The sequence below is a fragment of the Thamnophis sirtalis genome, unplaced genomic scaffold (assembly GCF_051295495.1).
Source record: "Thamnophis sirtalis isolate CommonGarterSnake01/CBP01778 unplaced genomic scaffold, rThaSir2_p1.2 scaffold_15, whole genome shotgun sequence".
NCBI lineage: Eukaryota > Metazoa > Chordata > Lepidosauria > Squamata > Natricidae > Thamnophis > Thamnophis sirtalis.
The window spans coordinates 33,034,442-33,046,444 of record NW_028261395.1 but is presented as its reverse complement, the minus strand read 5'-3'; the positions used below and the strand labels follow the sequence as shown (position 1 = coordinate 33,046,444).

Sequence of the window (12,003 nt, the reverse complement as noted above, 5' to 3'; positions counted from 1 at the left end):
TTGTTGCACCAGTGGAACCACTTGTGGCTGGATGCTGCTGGTGTGTTGTGCCATTGTGTGCATGCGTGGCAGCACCAGCAAGATGAGCCTTGTGGCATTGTGATGCGAGTGGCTCCACCGACACCATGAAGTAAGTGGGTGCGGGGCGCGCGGGGCACCTCCACCTTCAAATAAGACATCTCCGAAAATAATCCTCAGTGATTATTTTGGTGGCCCCAAGAAAATAAGACCAGGTTTTATTTTCAGAGAAACAGTAATTTTAAATATTTTACAGAATTAATGTGGGATTCTTAATTTTCAGATATTGGCATAATGCAGGGGGCCATTAAAAACAAATATGGCTGAAACTGCACGATCAAAGCCGTGTCATGTGATGAGAGCCATCTTGACTCTCGTCCCTGCATATAGTCTGTTATCTGTCCATTATTTTTGGCCTGTGATTCACAGAAAAACAGGAATGTTCTCAGTTGAGGCATTCCTGGAAGTTATTTTATTGCTATATCTACCTCTAAAAATTCTCATGTTCTATTGCTCACGTTACTTAGCTTGAGCAAAGTTGTCATCATTTTATCCTTCCTTTTGTCTTTTGCTCTACCCATCTTGCTTTTTACCTGTTATGACTAAGAGTACAGTATTTCTCCAATATTGTTAATACTTTCCTTGACTCAGTTAATTAAATCCGCACAAGAAGACTTGTACATTCAAGGAACATGTCTATCTGAAAACCATGGTGGAATATTGGTCTTATTCAAAGACGTATTTTATGTTTATCTGACCGCAACGCAAAGTAAACCTTTCTGTTGAATTACATGGAAATTATTTTTATCTATCTGTCTGTCTATCTATCTAGTCCATCCATCTCAGCATTTGATAAGTCAGAATCATTCTGTCTTGGAATGCTTTTTTTCTGGATTTGAAGTCTCAGGGTGTTGAAGATATGATATTCACATCACTCTCTAGAAACAATTGTGCCTCAGTTCAGATGCTTTTCCTGTTATATTCTATCCCTATGCTTTTCAACCTTGGCAAATTTAAGACATGTGAACTTCAGTTCCCAGAATTTTGCAGTCAGCATGCTGGCTAGGGAATTCTGGGAGTTGAAGTCCACACATCTTAAAACTTGTCAAGGTTGAAAAACATGTTGTTCTGACATAAAATGAATCCTTATTTCTTCCCTGCCTCTGAATAATAGTTGGTGGGTATCAATATGTGATAATCTGGCATTCATTGAGCGCCTATTTGAACCAAAGAAATGCCTGATGTACATTCCTCAATGTCAATTATTGTTGTACTTTATATATCAATTAATTATGTTTGTTTCTATTTAAGGAATTCCTAAAGTTACAGGGAAATAACAAGCAATTGAGAAATCTTTGTCACGATCAAGAAGAAGCTCTCCAAGAACTAGCTGGCAAACTTAGCGAGTAATTTTCTTTTCTTTTCTTTTTAGGGAAGAGGCATAATTATCCAGGTATCCCAATGTGTAATGGACTAATTAGGAATCATTTATAATTTAAGCATTTCATATTCTGTTGCAGGGGTGGGCAATTGATGATTTGTGGATTCCCAGTTTCCTCAGCCAGCATAGTTGCTCACTCCTGCTCCATTAGCACACTACATGTATTCGGACCGTTGTGCATGTTAACAGCCAAGTCAGCTTGCTAGGTATCCAGATCTTCAGAAGCTTCCATGGGCAGCAGATGTCACATATACACCTATTCGTGTTAGAGAAGTATAAGATGTTTCCCAAGGTATTATTGGACCTTCTATGAATTTAATTCAAGATAAGCCTTTAATGTACAGTTTGTGCAGCCCATCTAACCCTAAGCAGAATATTAGTGTGATTTCAAGCAACAAAGAATTCAGTCTCAGAGTTTCAGAAGTGAAATAAATTAGTTTATTCATACACATTATAAATAAACCAGTAAAAATAAGATGGTCTAAGGAAAAATTAATTTGAAAACACCAAACTGCCTTTGCTTAGTTTTTGCTTAGATATCTAATCTAAGTGGGATTTACTTCTGGATGGTCCCACGGTTAAGACTGGGCTCTAAATCAGAAAATAAGATAATTTTATTTCCCATCTTGATGTTACTGAGCTTTCATTTTGAATTATTTCGTCTGTCTGAATCCTAAATTACAATTTAAGTATTAAAGTGACCAAAACCTCCAGCAGTTTGACATCCCAAAAATGAACAAGTACTTATTTAAATAACAAAAACAGGTAAAGAAATAAATTCACAAAATATCATAGGAATAATGAAAAGACAAATTCTGAAAGCAGAGCCAGGTTCTTTATTTCCCTTCAAATCAAACTACTGATCAATTAGTTTACTGAAAGGAATTTTAGGTTTCAAGGCATCTTGCAATTGACATTGGATAAAAGCAAACGATTATGTGCGGAAACTGTATTAAGTGTTATGGTCTCAAGAGAAATACATCACTTTCAAAATCCAGAATCACCAATATTCTGAGCTTTATTTATTGATCAGAGGATGAGTCAACTTTTTTAGTCACCATTTTCATATAGCCAGTTTTCTAGTTAGGAAATGTTTAACTATTGTCATATTTCATTTGGATTGTTAGTGGGCAGCATCCAACTTCATGTCTAAAACAGCCATTGTTGCTCAGGGCTGCCAGTTTCTTTCTCAGACACTGTATTCTTGAGTTGCTAAGAATGACGTTTCCAGTTTGTTAATAGAAAGTGCACTCCTCAGCTTTTCTCTTTTGATCCCATCCACAGGCTCTGCATCTTTGTCTCTTAAACATTAGTATGACCCTTCTTCCCAGCAGCATTTCCATTGCCACGAGTATTGTAAACCTCCAGGAGTTTAAATTTGGGGGTATATAATTACCCTTTTATTTTCAATATTTGAAGGCTGCCTCTGGTGGACGTGAGGTAGTTTAACATAAACAGAACCGTACAAGTAAATAGGGTGTCTCGCAGTGAAGAAACCTATCCAGAAATAAGGAAAGCCTTCTTAAAGAGATAATTTTGGTTAGTTATGAAAAAGTCTCTTTCTGGCCTATTTGGGAGAAACTATTCCAAAGTGTGTTATCAATACCTGTTCATCTTCTCCTTATAAAGTGCTCAGTTCACACCAGTTTAGCTTGCAAATTGTGATCAAGGTGGAACTCATAGGGGATGAAACCTCCATAGTAATACACGAGTTAGTTAATTCCAGAAATGGCACAGGTTTTAGTGAATTTATTATCCACAAGTACACAATGAGTAGGAAAAGGAATGAGCTTCTGCACCTTTTGATTCCAGACTAGAATCTCTGAAAGTACTGATATATGTGCCCCTTGCTTTTATTGCCCGTAATTTCTAAATCACGTCTTCTCTTTAGATCAAAGCTTAAAATAGAAGACATAAAAGAAGCAAACAAAACACTTCAGGTTAGTAATATTTGGGGTAGTAACTGATAATCCGAGTTGGTTCTTTCATTCATTTCAAGTATTAGTTTTTCTGCATTAAGCTAACAGCTTCCTTTGTAATTTGGAGCATCAATTGTTATATGACTAGTCACTGTGCATTTGGGTTCTATTCCAGCATGTATAAAATATTTTCAATTTGAGATACACTACATTGCCAAAAGTATTCGCTCACTCATCCAAATAATCAGAATCAGGTGTTCCAATTACTTCCATGGCCACAGGTGTATAAAATCAAGTACCTAGGCATGCTGTTGTTACAAACATTTCTGAAAGAAAGGGTCGCTCTCAGGAGCTCAGTGAATTCCAGTGTGGAACTGTGATAGTGCAGCAAATCCAGTCGTGAAATTTCCTCGCTCCTAAATATTCCAGTCAACTGTCAGCTGTATTATAAGAACGTGGAAGTGTTTGGGAACGACAGCAACTCAGCCACAAAGTGGTAAGGCCACGTAAACTCTTCCAACATCAGTGTGACCTCACAAATGCGCTTCTGGAAGAATGGTCAAAAATTCCCATAAACACACTCCTAAACTTTGTTGGCAGCCTTCCTAGAAGAGTTGAAGCTGTTATAGCTGCAAAGGGTGGACCGACGTCATATTGAACCCTATGGATTAGGAATGGGATGTCACTTACAGTAAGTTCATATGCGAGTAAAGGCAGGTGAGCAAATACTTTTGGCAATATATGTTGGTCTGATGATGCAGAAATGTTCCTTTGCTACTCCAGAAACATTGGGAAGTTTACACCAGTGTTCCAATTTTTCTAGAAAAGTATCTTCTTTCAGTTAAAATGGGAACACCTATTTCAAATTTTAAATGTTTTGGTATATCTTTAGTCCATTCCTGGCTTTATTTTTAATTTTTAAAAAAATGCTATTTCAGTATATTTCAGATGAGGATCAACAAATTCACAAACAACTTTTGCAGTTAAGTCCATTCCCTTTCTCTGAACTTAAACACTGCTTTTAAAGAGAACAATTTCTGCTGAAAGATTTCTGATCTGTTTAGGAAAGACTTACTCTGCAAAAGTTGCCCTTTGGTAAAACCTGAATGGCGTGTAACAAAACAATAGTTTTGCACCTGCAGTGGTTCGGTTCAGACAGCATCTTTTCTCCTCACTAGGGCCTGGTCTGGTTGAAGGACAAAGAAGCTACTCACTGCAAATTATGTGAAAAAGAATTTTCTCTTTCCAAGAGGAAGGTGAGTTTATATTAAAAATTGTCTCATCTTTCATTAATTAAAAATGATTAAAATCTGGAAATATATCAAGTGCCAGAAGACATACTTCTCAGTAAATTTTATTGATTGCTATGAATTAAAAACATATTTTCACTCACTAGATAAGGGGTGTCAAACTCAAGGTCCAGGGGCCAGCCTTTTGGCTGGCTCAGTTCTCTAAAAATATGCTACAGAAATTTGAGGGTAGCTGTTTTACTAGTTCTGTATATAGCAGTCAATACATTGGGAGAATTCCTGTAATGATTTTCCAAATAAAATACCTTCAAGGTTTGTTACAGAACATTTATTTTACCCTCAAAAATAGGTATCTAGATTGGTAGTCTGAAGTTATTATTGGTTACTTATTGCTTAGTACACAAATTATATTGGCATTTTTTTTAAATTTAGCATCATTGTAGAAACTGTGGTGAAATTTTCTGCAATGCCTGCTCTGACAACGAGTTGCCTTTGCCATCTTCACCAAAGCCGGTTCGGGTCTGTGACTCCTGTCATGCACTACTCATACAAAGGTGTTCTTCCAACGTGCCCTAAGTCTTCTGCAGAAGTTATAAGACATTCACCCTATGAGAATGAGTATATATATAACTGCAATTCCGGCTTAGCGCCCTTAATGTCAACATGATGGAAACACTTGTCACTACGTCTTTGTGCCATTGTTCTTGCAACACCAGAATCAAAGTCTTTGTTTTGTACAGTTGCGCTGAGGCAATGATTGAAATGCATCTGCTTTGCAGTTCTGTTTCTGCTGTTTTATGTTGTCAGAGGGCTATTCTAGTATGTGGTGCAGAATTGACCTTGTAATGAAAGCTTTATGCTGAGAACAGGGAAGCAGAGAAGCTGACATTGGAGCTAGATAACGTTTACATCAACTGCACTATTTGTGTAGTTTTTTTGTCCTCCCCGACACTTCCACTGAAAAAGCATTGTTGCTTTATGTGTGGGCAAAGTTGAATTAGGCAAATTATAAACAAATATATATTTGTTCAGATGTGGCAGAACTCAGTTATTTTCCCCAGTGTTTCTACACAAGTTGGCCTCAGATTCGTTTCTGGGCAACAGTTAATGCAGGTTTGTATTGAATGTAGTTGGTAGGAGTTAGAGGATCTAGCTTAGCAAGATGGAAGGATTTGCTTCTCATAGGGAAATTCATATTCAGGATCCATCTAGGACAGACAGCTCAGGGCTGAATGATTTCCATTCGGGGGTTCAGATGAGAAAGGTTACGTCTCTTATAGTGTTAAACCTCTGGAATCAAAATCCATGGTTAACTTCCCCAACTGGTTAACATGCAGCACTTGCAATAGTTGCAAAATAATCCTTTATATATCAAGGAAGGGTAGTACGCACACTTGAGGGATGTCTCTTTCCTATACAGTGGTTGTCAGACAAGTGATGCCTCATAAAAAAGATTGGCAGAGTAGCAATTTTAGATCAGTTCTCCATATATTGTATAAGATTGGTTGGGGTAATTTGTGAAAAGAATGTATCTTAAAATTTGTCTCCAAGAACTCGAGACTAGTCTAGCAGGACTTTTTGTATAAATAGAGCTTTTATACTTACACACAAAACAATTTGCACTTCTTTTTAATGTAAACTTAAGTTATTCGAAATGATCTAGAAGGAATCTAAATTACAAAATAGCCGATTGCCAAATGAATTGTTAACAGGACAGGACAATGTTGCTTTTACTTGTCTTGTAGGAAAATGTGTGCGTGGAGTGCTCCTTATTCAAGGCAACTTTTTGGAAAACCACTATCTAATTAACAATTTTACTTGAAAAATGGAGGGTGTCATTTTAAAAAAATGGTAGTCTTCTTGTACTGGTGTGTTATTTCTAATAGATGTTGAGAACAGTTTTTAATGTGAAAGCATTGCCTATTGAAAAGTTGCAATGCATTTTTCCATTGGATTGATCTAAACCAAACCAACCTCCCTCCCCCTTTTTGAATCTTCCTCTTTTTGATTCCTCTTTCACAACTGGGTACCTTCCAGATATATTTAAAAAATATTGAGTTGCAATATAAGATCAGTACAGAATTCTGAAGGCAAATAGAATTACTGAGGTCAATAAAATTTGGTGCAGTGATGTGCTGTTCAGTAATTTTAATTAGTTTTCAGTATTTCAGGAATACTATCTAGATAGTATTCCTGAAATAGACAATCTTTTATAGGTTTGAGGTAGTACAAAAAATTGCTGGGGAACTCCCTGCCTGTAAAAAGCTGTTGGGGTAGAACCAGGCAACCACATGAATTGAGTTCTGTTATGAGAGGCTGGATTCTTAGCACTGGCTGGGGAATTCTGGGAGTTGAAGGCCACACATCCTAGCTGCTGAAGCTGAGAAACGCTACTTTACTGGATCATTCAGTGAGCAGGACTCTTTTAAGGGAGAAAGGTAGTTTCTAACTTGATAATTCTGAAATGCTTGTATCAAAATGTCAAAGTAAGCCTTAACAAACATGGAACCGATTTTCTAATAAATGTTCTAATAATTACAAGCTCATGAGTTATTAACTTTAACACATGATCATTTATCATCCCCCCCTTCCTGTATCAGTTGTGAGATGGTTGAATTTTATTGCTTAATCAGCAGGGCTGTGAAGTGGTTCAGATTCAATTCCCAAATCGTGCTTTGGACGCTTGTCACTAACAGTTCTTTAAGTATGTTCTCACATGAGTTTGCAAGAAAGGTACAATTCTGAGAAAAGACGCACAAACACGCACACTTAATAACTGCAGACAGGCTCTGAAATATTTGGGGGACTGATTCCAAATGAGTAATTTTATTGGCTGTAAAATCAGCTCCTCTTCAATTTCAGGTGATAAATTTGATCCAAACTCAAAACTATCCAGCCTTTGAAGAAATATGAGCTTACAATCTTCATCAAATTTTATTTGATTATCCATTTCTTATGTACAGACATTGTCTAAGAACAAGCTATTAATTTCTTTGGTGGAAATATGCCAAGATTTTAAATTGACTGTATATTTTGAAAGTTTTTTTTTTTTTAAATTTAAAAGCAGCTTCAGAGTTGACTACTACAGATTCTCAATCCAATACCTGGAAATCCTTGGGTCTGAGAGTCCTTAAATCAATGCATTCTGGGTCTAGACTTACAGAGGAAAGCAGAATTTCTTACTGGGGTTTAACATTAGCCTTTGGAAAAGAGTGTTATTTACACCACATTCTCAACTGTCCTTTACAGGTAGTTGTTTTAGGCTTTCTAGGCTTAATGCTAAGTCATCATGGTTTTTGGAAAGGAGGCCTAGCTACCTTTTGTTCCCTTAAAGAATGGTTTGGAGGATGTCATTCACTCACCATCACACATACTATTGTGCCATACATGATGCTCTAAATTAATATCACCCTTTCTTGTAATTTACTCCAATTGTCTCCTGGAATGTATTATAATATCAGCTACTGAATTCTTCGAAATATCAAAAGAAAGTAGTGTCCGGGCACAATTGCTGAAAGAAAACACTGGGTAACTATATAATTATATCTAATAATTCTGATATTGTTCCATGTCAGAAAGTTTTTGTCTTTTAGCATCTTTATTATGCGTTTGATGTTTGATATTTTACATGAAATTTTGGTCAATGACCATAAATAAAATTTGATTAAAATACAAGTGTTTGTAAACATTGGAAAAAATATTCAACAATTTTCAGCTAGTCCTGGTGATGCTCCAATCGTTCATTTGGTTGTTATGTAGCTGCTTGTGTAATAAAAGATACACACAGATTTCCATTAAATAAATTAAAAAAAACAATTATTCCCAGTAAATTTGGGAAACATTTATTATAGCTGTACTGGTCCCATGTGACCAGAAGGTGTATAGCACTAATGTTTACAAAAAGTAATCTCATTAAGGGACTGGTAGGTTTTGTTATGAATTATGCTAATGCCACATGATAAGAAATCTTGATGTATAAAATAAGTCTTCCATACAGGCAATGACACTCTGAATGTGTGGGACCCTGATTCAATTGCATTAATCTTAGAATGCACTCTTATTTAGAATGAAGAATTAAACTGATGCTAGGATGATCCATCCTACTTGCCTCTTTTGAGTCAAAGAATCAATATATTGATTATCAGAGGCTTACATAATGAAGTTCTTGCTTTGATGGCCACTCCGTTATGAACCTGATTGTATGATCCTGTTACTGCACACTATCCTCTGTACACTCCTTGTAAGTAACAAATGCCTTGAACAGGGTCTACTTTGGGGCACAGTTGAAAAAAGTTTGTAGAAAACAACTGGAATGACAGGACAATGAGAATGATTAAGGACTGGGAAGAAGCCTTAGAAGATGTCAAGAGAGATTTCAAGTGCCTCATCGAGTATGACAAGCTTATTACCGTATTTTTCAGAGTATAAGACAAACCTTTTTCTCCCCCAAAAAGGGGTGAAAATCTGGGTGCACTTATACACTGAATACAGCATTGTGGCCCCCCGAAACTCTGCCCTATGTGTCCCATTTTTCGCATGGGGCATGCAGAGAGTTCAGAAGGCCTGCAAAGTGCTCCTGGGGGCTAGAGAGGGCAAAAACGAGCAAAAAATGGCCCCGTTTTTCACAAAAAATGAGGCACGCTGAAGGTTTGGGAGGCCTGTACTGGGGGCAGGGGAGGGCAAAAACAAGCCCATTTTTCACAAAAACGGGGGTATTTTTGTCCTCCCAAGCCCCATGGAGCACTCTACAGGCCTCCCAAACCTCTGCACATTTTTTTTTGTGAAAAACAGGCACATTTTTGCGAAAAAAAAGGCCCCTTTTCGCCTCCCAAACCCTCCATGCATTGCGTTTTTGTCTTCGCCAGGAGCACTTTGCAGGCCTCCTGAACTTGCTGCATGCCCCATTTTTCACAAAAAATGGGGCATGCAGAGGGTTTGGGAGGTCTGCACTGTGCTCCTGGAGGCCGGGGAAGGCGAAAACCTTTTTTTTAAATTTACCTCTTCAAAATCTTGGTGCATTTTATACTGTGGTGCATCTTATAATTTGAAAAATATGGTAATTCAGAGGCAGATACCACTTTGAGTATTAGGATTTTTTTTCTAACACTTGAGTGCTCAACACTAGAACCTATTACTAAGGCAGGCTCCTTATTAAGGGTCCTATTTACTCACTGTATTCAAGCAAAGCTGTTTTAACCCACCTTTTGATTCAACACTATAGAGTGGGCTGTCAAACTCACGGTCCGGACATGTCATGAGCTGGCCACACCCATGCCCAGTTTATAGCAAAGAGGAAAAAAGTCCTAATATATCACATGATGGCGTAAGAAGTTTGACAGCCCTGCTATAGAGGAAAAAAGGCATAATTTAGTTTTTATGATAAAACTCGTGATGTTAATACTGTAAGAATGCTTTACTGTTTAAGGACTACAGTACTTCAATATATTGCCTCCCTGAAATTAATATTAATTTTAAAATATTAAAATTATTTTCTTAAACCACCTCCTAATACTCTTCTTGGAAGAAATCATGGATCTCATCTTTGCTTTTCCTATTTCATTTATTCTGTAAAACTGTTTAGGATCTAAGAGTTGCAAACAGGAAAGCGTATCTTCAGAATCAAATATGGCTATTATGATACGAGGCTGCTGTCTGTACAAACTTTACGGAGAATAAAACATATCTACAAATTAACATTTTTAGCTTTGGAATCATAGTATTGGATATAAATTTGTATCATTTCTAGTTTTCTATGACCCATGAAATTCTCATACTTAACTCTCTACAATATTGAGCATCAAGCCTTGATGCAAATATGCTCAACCAAAAAAGAGCCCTCAAGAATCTAAATTACTTCCATTTTTAGTATAAACCTTAAAAAGTGTTTCTCTATACAAAATTTTGTACAAAGTAGAAAAGATTTAAGATTTGCATTGTTTGCCCTTCAATTAGATAAATTGACACAACACATGTCCTAGAATGAAATCTATTTTGCTATCTCCCACAAGACATTTATTACATACATAACATTACTAGCAAAAACAGGCAACAAACTTTCAGTTTTTCACATTTGACAAATTATTCAGAAGAATCTGGAGGACAAGCAATTAAAACAAAAAAATATCCATGAACATTAGTACCTTTTCTTCAAAACATAGAAAATGCTTATGTGGCTAAACAATATTTCATCCAAACAATCTTACATGTTAAAAATGCAAAGCAAAAGGACTACTTAAGTAAGCCACCAGACTTTTAGGTGGAAATAATGATGGTTGTCAAGATTGGCCACACAATCCTTACATTGGTATCTTCAGCAATAGAACTGGCATTCTCAAGTCAATTGTTTTATTTTTAAGAACTGTAACAGTTACTTCTCTATCAATGCTACCATAGTCCATGGATTTCTGCTTTACTCTCATATCTTTCTCATATAGTATCTATTAATAACTTATTTCAAACTTTAATTGTCAAGAAAACAAAGTGAAGATTCAGACCATGTTTTCTATCAATATATTTTAAATAATATGAAATTTCTGATCTACACGTTGTTCAGATGGCATGTGTAGCCGTTGTGCCTTAGGTCGTTCTAGAATTTTAACTCATGGCCTTCATGTCCCGCACTATTTTCAGACATTCTTCCATTAGTTTTCATTGAATTAAGTTTTCATTGACAAACAATTTATTAACACTTAACACTTGCTTTCTTCCAAACCTCAACAAATGTAACATACACCTGATGGTTATTTCATTTCATTTCATAGATGTAGAATCAATAATATAATCTTCCAGTACAACTGCTTGTAATGAACCAAATTTCTTAAACAAAATCCTAGGGTACGCAACTATCTTCAGGAGGAGCTAGTATAAAAACTATTAACATCAGTGGTTTGAATATAAAAAATTTATTTAAAGTCAGAGTATGCAACAAATAAAACCTACAGAAAACAGATTTCCCCATCACAATCTGATGCTTACCAAATAATGGGAAAACACATTCCTTCAGTCATTATAAAGTTTTCAATACAAAAGAAATTTTTAAGTTTTGTAAGAAAGCCTAGTAGACCAAGTACTGTTTCTTTCCAACACGCTTTGGAGACACAATGACACTCTTCAATACATTCCACGCCAGCCACCTCCTCCCATGTTGCCTTGCCCGTAATATCCACCACTATTTCCGCTGCCACGACCTACAAAATAACCGCAACACTTTTATTCCTGTAGTTAATATCGTTTAAACTTTATATCCACCTATACGAATGAAAGAACTCTTACCACCCTTATGATACCACTCATGCCTTCTAAGCATGGAAGCTACACTGCATTCTTAGTTCTTCATGCAATACAAAGTATTCGTGGAAATTAAAACCAATTATCT

At 36.4% G+C, this 12,003-nt stretch overlaps 2 protein-coding genes across 10 annotated transcripts in view; one reads left to right on the top strand and one right to left on the bottom strand.

The window, feature by feature from the left end:
• RUFY2 (RUN and FYVE domain containing 2) overlaps window positions 1-10,322 on the top strand; it is a 40,806-nt gene extending 30,484 nt beyond the window's left edge. For 3 of the 4 annotated variants that reach the window (XM_014058593.2, XM_087702319.1, XM_014058594.2), the window contains exons 15-18: window positions 1,330-1,424; window positions 3,351-3,399; window positions 4,557-4,634; window positions 5,061-10,322. In XM_014058593.2, the coding sequence (XP_013914068.2) occupies window positions 1,330-1,424; window positions 3,351-3,399; window positions 4,557-4,634; window positions 5,061-5,204 (366 nt within the window). In that variant the 3' untranslated portion in view covers window positions 5,205-10,322. The remainder of the gene's footprint in view (window positions 1-1,329; window positions 1,425-3,350; window positions 3,400-4,556; window positions 4,635-5,060) is intronic. The other variant, XM_087702318.1, reaches the window with a different exon arrangement.
• Window positions 10,323-10,600: 278 nt separating this feature from the next.
• HNRNPH3 (heterogeneous nuclear ribonucleoprotein H3) overlaps window positions 10,601-12,003 on the bottom strand; it is a 12,957-nt gene continuing 11,554 nt past the window's right edge. For all 6 annotated transcript variants that reach the window (XM_087702320.1, XM_087702323.1, XM_014058592.2 and 3 more), the window contains one exon: window positions 10,601-11,815. In XM_087702320.1, coding sequence (XP_087558446.1) covers window positions 11,739-11,815 — 77 coding nt within the window. In that variant the 3' untranslated portion in view covers window positions 10,601-11,738. The remainder of the gene's footprint in view (window positions 11,816-12,003) is intronic.